Here is a 15,393-nt window from a genome sequence, read left to right as displayed (position 1 = left end):
TCTCGTGACTTGCCCGCTGCTCCCCTCAGCGGTGTATTTCAGTCCACCTGCCTGTTCTCTTCCCCCCCCACTCCCCCCACCGCTCTGTCTCTGGGGGAACCCTCTCACCCTCCACACCTCTGGCCTGTACCCTGGTTCTTGTATAAAAATAAATCTTTAAAAAAAAAAAAAAAAGAAAAGAAAAGAAAAGAAAAGAATCACGGGCACGGGGAGACCTCGCTGGTGGCATAAGGGTATCAGACGACACCTATGAAGCTGTCCGCAGCTGCTGCAGCACGAGTTGGATCCCCCCAGCCAGGGAGCTACCCACATGGTGCAGCAGACCTCTCCTTGTCTCACATGCTGCTTCCCTCGGCAATGTATTTCAGTATATCTGTTGTTTTTGTTTCCCACTCTTGTTTCTGGTGGACCCTCTCACCCCCCACACCTCTGGCCTGTACCCCAGTTCCTGTATGCATAAATAATATGTTGTTGTGTTTTTTTTTTAAAAAAAAGATGTATTTATTTATTTATTTGTTTGGTTGGTTATTTGTTTGTTTGTTTATTTATTTATTTATTTATTTATTTATTTATTTATTTATTTATTTATACAAGCACTGGGCACAGTCAGAAGCGCGGGAGGGTGAGAGAATTCACCAGAGCCAGAGCAGGGAACAGAACAAGCAGAATGACGAAGTACACTGCTGAGGGTAATAGCGGGCGCTGCAGCAGAGGTCTGCGCGCCATGTGGGCCCTTCACCTGGTGGCCGGGGATCGAACCGGTGCTGCAGAGGCTGTGGGCAGCTTCGCAACCCAGCGCTCAACCGCTGCGCCACCGGGGAGGTCCGACTTATTTATTTTTAAGATTTATTTATTTATACAAGCACTGGGTACAGTCAGAAGCGCGGGAGGGTAAGAGAATTCACCAGAGCCAGAGCGGGGTACAGAACAGGCAGACCGACCAAGGAATACACTGCTGAGGGGAGCAGCGGGCGCTGCAGGAGAGGTCTGCGCGCCCGCCATGTGGGGCCCTCGCCCGGCAGCCGGGGATCGAACCGGTGCTGCAGAAGCTGCGGGCAGCTTCACAGCCCAGCGCTCAACCGCCGCGCCACCAGGGGAGGGCCAATAATCAGTTTTTTAAAAAAAGGAATCACAGGGGAAATTTCTTCCAAATATTTAGGACTGAAAGCTTTAGAAAAGAAGGAACAAACACCAACGGAAGAGAACATGTACTTAATTTGACACTCACTCAGAATAGTTTCATTTTGTATGTTTCTGGGCAATCTCTGTGATATCACAACCATGACAATCATCCATCTCATCTCCCAAATACCAAAAATAGTCCTCATAACTATGGGATTTTCTCTCACAAAGACAGTGCTGTACATGAACTTGCCATGAAGAAAGGTGTGAACGACATAAATGACTCTCGCACCTCAATGTGCCTACATGTCAACTTTGGGTCCCCATGAAATCACAGGTACACGAGTGTATGTTCTTTGCACACCATTCAACATAACCAAGACAGAGTCATTCCAAATACCCCCACAACACACGAGTGGACAGAGACTTGTGATATATATACAATACATGGTCAATGAAATCCTGCTCAGATAGAAGAAAAAATGATCTTATACTCTTTGGAACAACATGGAAGGAATTTGTAGGGCTGACGGTGAGTTTAGTCAGAAGGCAAAAGAAAATAATCAAATGTTTTCTCTCATATGTGCAACCAACCGTAAACAGACAAATGCAAAGATGTAACAAATCACTGCAAAACCAACAGAGTGGTTCTCAGACGGGGAGAGCATCAATTTGACAGCGAGATGACCTTACAACCTTTGGGGAGAAGCGAGGTTAGACTCATAAATACACAAGTGAAGATATATCCTTTATATATCTATCTATCTATCTATCTATCTATCTATCTATCTATCTATCTATCTATCTATCTATCTAGATATATCTATAGACAGACAGCTAGATAGACAGATAGATACGCACGCATGCGCGCGCGCACACACACATTTATCAATCTATGTAAACCAAATTATTCTTATATTATTTTTAAAGGCTTATTTATTTATTTATTTGTTTGTTTGTTTGTTTGTTTGTTTGTTTTTGTTTATACAAGAACCAGGGTAAGGGTACAGGCCAGATGCTACCCACATGGTGCAGCAGACCTCTCCTTGTCTCACATGCTGCTTCCCTCGGCAATGTATTTCACTACATCTGTTGTTTTGTTTCCCACTCTGTTTCTGGTGGGCCCTCTCACCCCCCACCCCACACCTCTCGCCTGTACCCCAGTTCGAAAACACATGGTTATTGAGGGTTTCCTTGGTGGCACCCAATGTGGGAGGCAGAGCTGGGGGTGCGGGGGTGTGGGGAGTGTTTTATATCATTTCATTAAGGGAAGACTTGGTCTGGGCACCTAGCTCAGCTAAACAACGCTGGGAGATGCAAATTAGCTTAAGAAGAGGGGGCAGGGGAACCAATGGGGTTGCCATGGGAACCTGGCCATCAATAGGGGCTAGCAAGAATTTCCGGAAATGCAAAACAGAGCAATCTCCCATCTCACCCGCTGCTTCCCTTAGCAGTGTATTTCAATTAGTCCTCCTTTTCTGTTCTTCACTCTTTTCTGGTGAATTCCTTCACCACCACCCACGCCCCCCCGCCCACACACACACCTCTTGCCTGCACCCCAGCTCTTGTATGTGTAAATAAATAAATTTAATCCCGAGAGACTGCGAGAGATCCGGATTGGAGCCCCCCTCCCCCATCGCGGCTGCCGCCGCCGCCGCCGCCGCCGCCGCCGCCGCCACCACCACCTGGCTATCAGGCTCATGATCATGCACATGCCCTTAGGGTGTGTTTTCATCTATCCAAGAGCCGTCCTGATTTCCCGCTTTGCCCAGCTGGATGATAATCTTGTGGGATCAGTGCAGTCTTGGTGAAGCGCATCATAAACAGTTACATAAATAAACCAGCAGAGCCCATCTGCTGGGAGGAAACCTGAAAGCCCTCAGAACATTCCTCGCAATAAAAGTGCCTTTGGTTTATGCCAGGAGGTTGGGCGGGGTTGGGTGGGTTTGGGTGGATGGCTGGCTGGCTGGCCTGGAGTCGCTTAGACTCACGATGGGATTTAGAGTGCGCGCGCACGTGTGTGTGTGTGTGTGTGTGTGTGTGTGTGTGTGTGTGTGTGTGTGTGTGTGTGTGTTTGGGGGGGAGGGGTCCTTGTTCCATGACACCATCTGTTTCAACCGCCAGGAAGTAAGCCTCCTGGGATTTCGGTGGAGTGACTCATCAAGCTCCAAAGAGGGGCCTCCCCTGGTGGCGCAGCGGTTGAGCGCTGGGTTGCTTGAGGCTGCCTAAAGCCTCTGCAGTGATTCCCTGGCCACTGGCGAGGGTCCCACAAAAAAAAAAAAAAAAAAAAAAAAAAAGCTCCAAAGAGGAGAGAGAGAGACAGACAGGACAGACACACACACACACGCACACGCACACACATATAGACACGCGCTGAATACTAAAAGACTCACGTTAAAACGGCCACATCGGGCCTCCATGGTGGCGCAAGGGGTTAAGACGCAACCTATGAAGCAATCCACAGCCACTGCAGCACGAGTTCGATCCCCGGCCAAGGAGCTACCCACATGGCGCAGCAGACCTCTCCTGTCTCGCCCGCTGCTCCCCTCAGCAGTGTACTTCAGTCCATCTGCCTGCTCTGTTCCCCACTCTGTCTCTGGTGAATCCTATCACCACCCCTACCCCCACCCCCACCTTTCTGGCCTGTACCCCAGTTCTTGTATGCATAAATGAATATTAAAAAAATAAATAAAATGGCCACATCCCCTAATGCCATTTACAGATTCGATGCGCTGCCTCTTCCAGATCCCCGTGAGATTTTAAAGATATATTCTGAGGCAGGGATACTGGTGTTATTTTTAAAGCCGAGATACTGTATTTGTGGCTCAGCTGAAGTCGAACCCCAAGCCATGATCATGGAGGATAAGACTAGAAAGTTTGGGGAAGGAGGTGATACTGGAATTGTCAGGCCTAGTCTCCCAGCCAGGAACAGATCCCAGGCTGCAGGTGCAGCGCCAAGTCCCAGCCACCAGACCACCACGGGTTGGTGTGTCATGAAGCCGCAGCAGGACCTTCGCAGACGCTCAGGCAAGCAAGCGAGAAGAGGCAGGTTTGTTTAGAGAAAGAAAAATTTTTTTGAGGAGAAAAAGAACAGAAATGAAGTAGGACTCCCAGGCCATGAAACCAGGCCAGGGAGGGGCAAGGAAGCCAAAGTGGAGTCGTGTCTCAGGGAATATATACCTTCTTTCCCTCATTATTCTAAAGCTCCACCAGTGTCTTTGTGATTGGTTAGCTCTAGGCTTTCTCACTTAACCTGCTACTGAGCGGGGGATCTTTACCTTCCTTATCTAACAGGTGTGTCCCTCCCCATTTGTTGCATCTTCCCCCTTGTTTGATAGATTTATCTTTATGGCCCAGCCTCCCAGATGAGCACCCCTGCATTTTAGGGAAGAGAAAGTTCAACATCAGCTATTGAAGAAAAACAGGCTGGTGCCCACCAGTCTCAGTGCTGACCCCTTCTCATCCTCCCCCTTGCATAAATATCCCTGCACTCTGACAAAGGGGAGGACGGTGGTCTTCCAGACATGAGTCTGCTGCCCTCCTAATTTGTCCATAAATTAAACCACTCTCCATTTCCCCAAACTCCACCTCCCTTTATCACCTGGGGGAAACCAAAGCCAGCGTTCACAATGTTGTCCTTGGTCCTGGGATGTTTATTGTTCCCAGTGGAATTAGGTACATTCCTCTAGTTGTCCTTATCTCTGAAGCCTTCCTAAACTCTTCAGAGGTCCCCTCCTGCAAAACTGCCTAATGACCCTAACTTGCCCTATGTCTCAGAGGCATCACAAGGCCCAGAAGACATTGTCACATTGTCGTCAAACAATGGGGAGGGGAAGCACAGACCAGGTGGGGACAGGGAGATGGAGAGAGCCATTGTTAAACAATCACCCCGGCCCTTCCCCATCGACCCGGCCTCATATAGAGGGAAAAATGCTTAGGTGCCAGCCAGCCCTAGAGAGAATGAACTTCACAGCAGTTAACAGTCCCACAAAGAAATGAACCTCTCCGCGAGGCGATGAAGACTTCTTTGTCAGTGCCTTCTCTGCACTGGCAAGGTGCCACAGTGGCTGTACTGCCTGCCTGTCCCGCCTGCCTGCGACCGACCGACCCACCCACCCACCCGCCAACCGGCTGACTATGCAGGTGTTTCTCTTCACCGGCCTGATCCCTTCATGCCTCCCTGCCTCCCTGCCTCCCTCCCTCCCTCCCACTCTTGGCAAAGCAGCACAAGCAATACTGCCCACCTGTGACTAGGCAGGCCTCTCTTTTAAACAAACCCGTCCCTTACAGGGGCAGCTCTCTCTGCCACTTGTGTCTGTGCGAGCATCCCTAACTTCCCTTCCCTTTTTTACCATGAACCTGCCCCCTTGGGATAGAACCAAAAGGCCTCTGTCTGGTGGGGACCCTCACCGCTTATCGCTGAAAGGGAAGGCCCGAGGAAACTTTCCTCACAGGCCCCCCCCCCCCCCAACACCCAACACCTCCTCTTCAAACCAACATCAAGCCCACCAACTGCCAGGCTGCCTATACCGGTCGTTTGTGATGTTGCAGGCGCCACTCCTTGTCTTTCTTTTTAAAAAAATAACCACCCTTTGTTTCCAGTTTCGAGATGGTCGCTTAAACTGTTTAATTTTTTTCCCATCTCTCCCTCTCTCTCTTCGTTTTTTTCCCAAAAGTCCGGATGTGACGTATTAAAGGACCCGACGGAAATAGAACTGAAGGCATTCTGAAATGGCGAACTGTACAGTGAAGGATGCGCACAGTATCCACGGCACCAACCCTCAATATCTGGTGGAGAAGATCATTCGAACGCGAATCTATGAGTCCAAATACTGGAAAGAAGAGTGCTTTGGACTTACAGCTGAACTTGCAGTAGATAAAGCCATGGAGTTAAGGTTTGTGGGTGGCATCTATGGTGGCAACATAAAGCCAACTCCCTTTCTATGTTTGACCTTGAAGATGCTTCAGATTCAACCAGAGAAGGACATCATTGTACAGTTTATCAAAAATGAAGACTTCAAGTATGTCCGCATGGTGGGAGCACTTTACATGAGGCTGACAGGCACTGCAACTGACTGCTACAAGTACTTGGAGCCTCTGTATAATGACTACAGAAAAATCAAGATCCAGAAACCCAACGGAGAATTTGAACTGATGCATGTAGATGAGTTTATTGATGAACTGCTGCACAGTGAGAGAGTCTGTGACATCGTTCTCCCACGGCTGCAGAAACGCTATGTACTAGAGGAAGCTGAGCAATGGGAACCATCACCTGATCACTGCCGCAGGAGCCACCGAGACGTAGACAGACCCTGGCGCTCTCCCACACTGCGCTATAAGAGGAGTAGGAGCCAGTCTCCAAGAAGGCAGAGTCGGTCTCCCAAAAGGAGGAGACCCTCCCCTCGCCAAGAAAGGCATCAGAGCAGAAGTCCAAGAGGACATCGCCGTTGGACCCGAGATAGACGGCACAGATCCCGTTCCAAATCACCAGGTCATCATCGCAGTCACAGATGCAGGAGCCACTCAAAGTCTCCCGAAAGATCGAAGAAAAGCCACAAGAAGAGCCAGAGAAGGAATGAATAATGGAATCAGTCTGGTTTTAGTCCAAAAGGCTTATGGATGAAGGCGTCTGTGTGACGGGATTAAGAACTACTTCCGGGGGGCCTCCCCGGCGTCGCAGCGGTTGAGCGCTGGGTTGCAAAGCTGCCCGCAGCTTCTGCAGCGCCGGCCGATTTGATCCCCGGGCGGGCGAGGGTCCCGCATGGCGCGCAGACCTCTCCTGCCGCCCGCTGCTCCCCTCAGCAGTGTACTTCGTCAGTCTGTTACCGAATGCCGGCCTCAGTTTCCCTCAGCCAATAAAAGGAAACCGAGTTTGAGGAAAAGGAAAGCGGTTTTATTGGTCGACAAATGAGGAGGGCGGCAGACTCATGTCCACAAGACCGCCGTCCTGCCCTTTGGCAGTGGGCAGGGGTATTTATACTAGGGGGAGAGGGGCAGGGGTTCGCGAAGGGGAGGAGGAAGAGGTCCACACGGAGACAGGTGGGCGCCAGCTCAACACGGAGATGGATGGGTACCAGCTGGTTTTCATCAAGGGGAGGGGGAAAGTGTCAGCACAGAGATGGGGAAGGAGTCTTCAGAGGCCCATGGGTGTCAACTCATTCATTAAGGGAAGGGGAAGGTGTCTGCACGGAAACCGGTGAGCGCCAGCTTGTTTTTCTTCTCAAAGGGCAGGGGGGAGCTGCAACAAATGGGAAAGACAAGCTGTTAGTCCTCTTAATGCTAGATAAGGGGGAATTGCAAGAAATGGGGAAAGGACAAACTTGTTAACTGTATCAAGTCTGCCTGCTCTGCTCTGCCCTCTGGCTCTGGTGAATTCTCTCACCCCCCCCCCCCCCCCCCGCACTTCTGACTGTACCCAGTGCTTGTATAAACAAATAAAAAATTAAAAAATAAATAAAAAATGTATGGGGGGGGGAAGTTCCCCACGAAATAGTCATGATGATCCATTTCAGGGATGAAGAGTCAATCGAAAAGCTGTGACCGCATAAAGATCTTCTAGAAGTTATTTTCACGTCATTCAAAAGAGGGGTCAGTGAGGAATTGGCCTATCTGCCAGTAAGGGGGTGCTTCTTAAAGAGGGCTTCCGGGGCCTCCCCGGTCACGCAAGGGTTTAAGAAGGAACCTATGAAGCTATCCACCCACCGCCACTGCTGCCCGAGTTCGATCCCCAGCAGACCTCTCGTGACTTGCCCGCTGCTCCCTTCAGCAGTGTATTTCCATCAATCTGCCTGTTCTGTTCCCCACTCTGTCTCCTGTGAATCCTCTCACCTCCCATGCCTCTGGCCTGTACCCCAGTTCTTGTATGCATAAATAAATAAATAAATAAATCTTTTAAAAAAGAAAAACAAACAAACAAAAACTACAGACCCCGCATGGAGGCGCTGTGTGAGGACCAGCAAGACTTCTTACCAAACCTAACTGAAAGGTCTGGCAGGGACCAGAGTTGCTAGGGCGAAGAAGCATCTGGTAGGAAGCCCACCTAAGGACGAGAATGCTGCTGATAAATCTCGCCGTCCTCCTCCTCCTCCTCGTCTTTCCCTGCCGAACCTTTCACTAACTTGGCCTTCAACCCCTCTGCTGACTCAGAAGCTGCAGCACCCGACCCCCCCACCAATGTGTTTCCAAATGGAACCAGGATGTTATTTTCTCCTACCCCCGCAACAATGGGCTCATCTTTTCCAATTTCCCAAAGGAAGGAAGATGGGGTCGCCGCCGGCCTCCAGACCTCCCCCCCCCACCCCCATAGGCAGGTGACCTCAGCCTGAGATAATTCCCTCTTTCATGACCTTGACGTCTGTCATGCATCCCAGACCCAGTAGAGTCACTGTCATTTCTCGCAGAGGACAGGAGAATCGTGGAACTCTCGGCATATTTTTGCAGTCCTTCAATGCTGAGACAGGCGTGCGGGCGTGCGGGCGGGCGGGCGGGCGGGCAGAGCAAGAGAGACTCCAACTCTGAGAGAGGCAGAACTAACCCCCTTTCCACCGGTCAGGTGCCCATAGTTCCTGAGTCGTTGAATAAATGCATCTCCGTCTTTAAAATAAACTCGCTTGGATTTTTTTTTTAAGATTTATTAATTCATTGATTGATTTATGCATACAAGAGCTGGGGTACGGGCCAGAGATGGGGGGCGGAGGGGAAGGTGAGAGGGTTCACCGGAGACAGAGTGGGGAGCAGAACAGGCAGACGGACTGAAACACACTGCTGTTGGGGGGGCGCGGGGGGAGCAGGGGGCAAGACAGGAGGAGAGGTCTGCCTCGCCATGTGGGTTGCTCCCTGGCCAGCCGGGGGATGGAGAACTTGTGCTGCAGAGGCTGTGGACTGCTTCATGGTGTGGTGCTTAACCCCTTGCGCCACCAGGGAGTCCCAAACTCCCTTGCATTTTTGCGATTTTTTTCACTTCGCTACCTTAAAGGTTTTTTGTTGTCGTTCTCTCATCGCCAGGTCCTAATTCCTGAAGATAATCACGTTCATTAAAACGGCTGCGGATGAAACCTATCATGCAAGATTGAGGGAGGGGCGGGGCGGGGCGGGGAGAGGCGCCGGAGAGGAATACTCACCCATGTTAACCTTGCTACTAGATCCCTAGAGCCTTGCTACTCAAAGGAATGGACAGAGAGAGGATTCACTTGGCGTGGGGGAGGGGGTGGTCCTGTGAAAATGCAGATTGCGTGGCAGCAAAGCCCAACGTTGTGCCTGACTGAGGAACACACCCCCAAGCCCCCAGCACTTTAGGAGGAACAGTAGACTCTCTGGGGGAGGGGGACGAACGGGGAGGTGTGGGCCCCACGGGGGGGGGGGGGGGGAGCGTTTCCCATTCAAATGTAGAGCGCGCTCCTCCCTCGCCTCCGGAGAAAGGCGGAGGTTTGACCTAGGTAGGCCTGAGCTGGCGTCTCCTCCCAGGCCACCGCCCTCCCCGGCTCCAGTGCCAACCCCCCCCCCACCCCCCCCCTCGAGTCCCCCTCGCTGGGTGGGTGGGGGTGGGGGGAGGGTGTATGGTCCTCGGCTTCCGCAGGCCAGGCGGCAGCGGCGTCGGGCGAGGGCCGGCGATCTGTGCAATTCTCTTCAACCGTGAAACAACAGAAAAAAAAAAAAAAAAAACCAAAGTGTCCGCTCTTTGGCACTCTGCCCTGGTGGCAGGTCTTCTTTCGGTAATCACCACTCGCCTTCCCATGCTCTTCTAGAGAGTGCTCTCCATCTCTGCTCCCTGGCCTGAGCCCACCCGCTTCCCCCGGGAAAGGCTGGGTGTCCTGCAAACATTGCAGGCCGGCTAGGTTCATTGTCAGTTCTCGCAGAGGAAGGAATTGTGGCGCCTCTGGCATATTTTTGCATTCCTTCCTTTCATGCTGAGACGGGGGTGGGGGTGGGGGGCCCTACAGGCAGGTGGGCAGGCAGAGCCAGAGGGACTCCCATGCTGAGAGAGGCAGAACAGCGCTTCCACTGCCCAAGCCCCCTTCACACCGTGAAGAGCCCATAGCCGCACAGCCGATACTTTGTTGCAAACCTGTTGCTTGCTAGATGCCCAAATGTTGGAAAACATAGCGTTGCAACGTACAGGCTGTCTGTTGTGTGGAAGGCGAAAAGTAGCCTGATTTACTCATTTTCCTTACACTGGGTGTCATGGGCACAGAGTTCCCCCCAACCCAGTCTCCCCAAGGACAGGTCAGAGCCCCCCCCCCCCCCCACCCCCGCCCCTAATTTGGTGGGCGGGGTAGGAAACCCATGTGCTCACACAGGATTCCTGTAAAAAAGGATGGGGACAGGTGGCAGGATGCTAGGCGCCACCTGGAGGAGTCCGAAGTGAGCTCCACCGGCGCGACACCCAGTTTGTGGAAAATTGTAAAAGAAGAATCCCTCTGAGAGGTTTCACCTGCCTGGCAGTTTCTTTTTTCTTTAAGATTTGTTGTTATTTGGGGTCTCCCTGGTGGAGCAAGGGCTTAAGACGCAACCTATGAAGCTGTGCGCAGCCACTGCAGCATGAGTTCCATTTCCCGGCCGGCCAGGGAGGTGACCCGCATGGCGCAGCAGACCTCTGCTGACTCGCCTGCTGCTCCCCTCATGTAGGGTAAGGTAAGAAGTATCAGGGTTTTCTGCCCTCCCGCCATTAGGATAGAGGACGGAGCCCTGTGGTCCCGAATGCATGCCTGATGGCGGGCACCTGGAATAGGGTCTGGGCCTATGTAGATGGGATTCACCCGGGGCTGAGACTGGGCTTTCAGGGGCGGCGGCGCGGGGACGTCAGCAGAAGCCGAGCGAAGAGAAGCAGAGAAGCAGAAGCAGAACCACGCGAGAGCAGAAGCCGAGAGAAGGCCGGAGAGCCCAGATAGAGTGAAGACTTGCTGGGGGGGCCTCCCCGGTGGTGCAGCGGTTGAGCGCTGGGTTGCGAAGCTGCCCGCAGCCTCTGAGGCACCAGTTCGATCCCCGGCTGCTCCCCGGCCACCGAGGAGGGTCCCACATGGCGCGCAGACCTCTCCTGCCGCCCGCTGCTCCCCTCAGCAGTGTACTTTGGTCCTTCTGCCTGCTCTGCTCCCTGCTCTGGCTCTGGTGAATTCTCTCACCCTCCCGTGCTTCTGACTGTACCCAGTGCTTGTATAAATAAAAATAAAGTAAATAAATCTTTAAAAAAAAAAAAAAAAAGACTTCCTGGGGGGCTGGGAGGCCTCCCAGCCCCCCAGCACCCTTGCCTGCCGTGGTGCACCTGGTAAATCCAAATAAAAGCCTGCAAAAGTCACCGAGGGCTCCAGGACTCTGACTCCTCCTTTACCGTGTCTGCATGGGATCACAGAAAACCTGCCCTGTGCCCATTCCTGCCCTTACACCTCAGCAGTGTATTTCAGTCCATCTGCCTGTTCTCTTTTCCCACTCTGTCTCTGGTGAATCCTCTCACCCGCCGCCCCCCCCCCCCCCCCCAGCATCTCTGGCTTGTACCCCAGTTCTTGTATGCATCTTTAGGAAAAAGATTTGGTGTTATTTATTTACGCATACAAGAGCTGGGGTGTAGGCCAGAGGGGTGGGGTGGGGCGGGGCAGGGGCGTGGGGTGTGTGTGTGTGTGTGTGTGTGTGTGTGTGTGTGTGTGTGTGTGTGTGTAGGAGGTGGTGGTGGTGGTGGTGGTGGTGGTGAGAGTGGGGGAGCAGAACGGGCAGGATTGACTGACTGAAAGACGCTTGTTGGGTAAATGAACAAGCGTCAGGCTTTTCTGCCCTCCCGCCATTAGGACTGATGATGGATCTGCGGCCCTGAAGGCATGCCTGATGGCTGGCACCTGGAGTAGGGTGTGGGGGCATACATAAGTGGGTACACCTGGGCTGAGACTGGGCTTAGAAGGGCGTTGTCACGGGGACACTAAGGGAACGAAAGAGAAGAAAGGAAGAGCAGAGGCCACCAGAGAAGGCCGGACAGCAGCCCAGAAAGAGTGAAGACTCGCTGGGGGCTGGGAGACCAGCCAGCCTCCCGCCCGCGTGCAACCCTTCCCCCCTCCCCCCCCTTCCCCTTACCTGCCGTGTACCTGGTAAATTCAATAAAAGCCTGGAAAAGCCACCGAGGGCTCCAGGACTCCTCCTTCACCCGTCTGCTCGAATCATAGAGATCCTGCACCGTAACTTCCTGCCCGTGCAACGCTGCTGAGGGGAGCAGCAGCAGCAGCAGCAGCAGCAGCAGCAGCAGCAACAGCAGCAGCAGCAGCAGCAGCAGCAGCAGCAGCAGCAGCAGCAGCAGCAGCAGCAGGAGAGACAGGAGAGGTCCACTGTGCCAGGCAGCCATGTGGGTCAGCTCCCTGGCCGGGGATCGAACTCGTGCTGCCATGGGTGCCGATAGCTTGATAGCTTCGTAGTGGTGAAACGTAAGCCCCTGTGCCACCAGGGAGGCCCTCACCTGGTGGTTTCTGTAGCTTCCGTTCCGTTCCGTTCCCATTGCCCTTAAGCAGCAGCTCTCACCCTTTTGGACCCAAGACACAAATGAGAGGCAGAAAAGTGAGGTCTGCTAGATAGACCCAGCCAGGGAGACCACTCACCTATCTTGCCTGCCAGCCAGGACCGAACTGACTACCCCTGCTCCCAGCCCCCCATACACACTGTGGCTTTTAGTCTGGCCAAGCCAAGCTTAAGGGAGCTCTTATGATAGGAGGTGGGGTGGGGGTGGTGATGGAGCTGTTCTCATGGGGTCAGTCAACCGCAGGATCTACCGCCTCAGGCCTCGTCCTATGGCATGATCTGTGGCATCCGGTGTTTGTCGAAAAGCCGTTTTCCTTTCCTTTTGGTGGGGGTGTTGCGGGTGGGGGAGGTACGTGTGCATGCATACAGATGATTCAAGGGACCTAACTACCTACCTACCTACCTACCTACCTACCTACCTACCCACCTGTTAATGCGGTGCCACAAAGCGTAGGGGGTAAAATCGGGGGAAGGGGAAAGTGATCACGTTCAACAAGATGGCAGACAGGTTGATTATTTATCCGTAAAGTGGTTAACTCACGTGCGGACTTTGAGGTGGAAATACTTTATTCAAAATTTCACAGTGCTAGGGCCTCCCTGGTGGCACAGGGTTAAAGATACAGCGCTGGACCTCCCTGGTGGCCCAAGGGGTGAAGCTGGCTACCTGCCGCCTCTGGAACACGATTTTCCAGGCGGCTAACCCAGATGGTGCAGCAGACCTTGTCCTGTCTCACCCGCAGCTCCCCTCAGCAGCATATTTTCAGTCAGTCAGTCAGTCAGTCAGTCAGTCAGTCAGTCAGTCGGTCAGTCAGCCTGTTCTGTTCCCCACTCTGTCTCCGGTGAATGCTCTCACCCTCCCCCGCATCTCTGGCCTGTACCCCAGTTCCTGCATGCGTGCATAAATAAATCTTAAAAAAAAAAAAAAAAAAAAAAAAGGCAAGGGGCCTCCCTGGTGGCGCAGGCGGTTGAGCGCAGCGCTGTGAAGCTGCAGCCTCTGCAGTGACGGTTTGACCCCTACCGCCGGTCTCATGGCAAGCCGACCTCTCTCTCCTATCTCGCCCGCCGCTCCCCTCAGCAGTGCGTTTCGTCACTCTGCCTGTTCTGTTCCCCGCTCTATCTCCGGTGAACACACACACACACACACACACACACACACACACACACACACACACGGCCCCACCCACCCACCCACCCACCCACCGCGCATCTGGCTGGCCTGTACGCAGGCTCTTGTATAAATAAAATGAACCTTAAAAAAGTAAGTAAGTAAGTAAGTAAGTAAGTAAGTAAGTAAGTAAGTAAAATTTCTTTACCAAAAGAAAAAAAACAAAAAACTAAAAACAGAACGGTACCGTGCCAGTGCCATTTCCTTGTTCCTCAACTGTGCCACCTGGAGTGGTGGGTTCTTAGAAAACCCAGATGCAGATGCAGTGGGGGTGGGGGCGGGCAGGGAAGGGTTTCAGCTCATGTGACTAGGAAGCATCTGTGGGAATGCTAGCTAGCACAGCACAAAGGTGAATGGTCGTCCAGATATCCCACAAACCTCCCCTCCCCCCCACCACACCAAGATGGAAGGTGAAGACTTTGTTTTGTTTTATTTCATTCTTAAAGATTTATTTGTTTGTTTGTTTGCTTGTTTGTTTAGTTATTTAAGGGGCTCCCTGGTGGCGCCAGGGGTTAAGACTAAGATGCAAACTATGAAGCGCTGTGTTGCTGCTGCAGCACGAGTTCAATCCCTGGCCAGGGAGCTACCCACATGAATCCTCTCACCAACCCCCCCCCCCCCCCCCCGCTCCGGCTTGGACCCCAGTTCTTGTTCTCCCCCCCCCCTTTTTTTTTTTTAAAGATTTATTTATTTTTATATAAGAGCCGGGGTACAGGCCAGATGCGCGGGACGGTGAGAGGATTCACCGGAGACAGATCAGGGAACAGAACAGGCAGGCTGATGAAATACACTGCTGAAGGTGAGCAGTGGGTGAGACAGGCGAGGTCGGCTTCGCCATGTGGGTTGCTCCCTGGCCGGCAGGGGATCGTGCTGCAGAGGCTGTGGATTGCTTCATAGTGCGGTGCTTAACCCCTTGCCTTGTGCCACCAGGCAGGCCCCCATAACACATGTGTGTAATTAAAAGGGTTATTGTGTACATGTAACAAATGCCTCTCTAGTGTAGTTTAAAGGCCAGGGAAGGGCAGAGACCCACCCATTAAAATCGGTGCTTTCTCAGCCGTGTGGCGGTTCCTCGAAGTACTAAAAAGGGAGCTACTGGGGACCACCCTGGTGGCACAAGGGTTTAAGTGCGAACACCATGAAGCAATCCGCAGGCGGCATGGCGCAGCTGACCTTGCCCGTCTCGCCCGCCGCTGCTCCCCTCAGCAGTGTCTTTCAGCGCATCCGCCTGTTCTGCTCCCCGCTCTGGCTCTGGTGAATCCCCTCACGTCCTGCGCCTCTGGCCTAGCTACACCCCAGTCCGTGTATGCATACATAAATAACATTTTTTTAAAAAAGCACAGATAAAGACAGTCAAAAGATGAGACAGACAAGAAGGTACAGTTGGGCACCATAAATTGCCCACACTCCACACAGGTGGCCAGGGGGTCCTACCTTGAAGAGATTCTCTGTGAGCTACAAGCCTGCTTGGGGTGTGCAACTGTATTTTTGTTCCATTCAATCCAAAAAGCTAAGCTCGTGCCATTCGCAGCAACATGGATGGAGCCAGAAGGGATTATGCTCAGTGAAATAAATAAGTCAGAAGGAAAGAGAAAAATTATAGGAGGTGTATAGGG

The 15,393-nt window shown here is 52.5% G+C and overlaps 1 protein-coding gene across 1 annotated transcript; it reads left to right on the top strand.

Moving 5' to 3' along the window:
• Window positions 1-7: 7 nt before the first annotated feature.
• Window positions 8-13,662, top strand: LOC311188131 (pre-mRNA-splicing factor 38A-like). The gene has a single exon (XM_084259886.1). It carries the CDS (start codon window positions 5,854-5,856, stop codon window positions 6,703-6,705), a length of 852 nt encoding a protein of 283 aa, XP_084116012.1. The 5' UTR covers window positions 8-5,853; the 3' UTR covers window positions 6,706-13,662.
• The last annotated feature ends 1,731 nt before the right edge of the window (window positions 13,663-15,393 follow it).

The sequence above is a fragment of the Talpa europaea genome (assembly GCF_964194135.1).
Source record: "Talpa europaea genome assembly, contig: HAP1_SCAFFOLD_298, whole genome shotgun sequence".
NCBI classification, from domain to species: Eukaryota; Metazoa; Chordata; class Mammalia; order Eulipotyphla; family Talpidae; genus Talpa; species Talpa europaea.
Note: the sequence above shows the minus strand (reverse complement) of the source record. Positions and strands in the feature narration are given on the sequence as shown.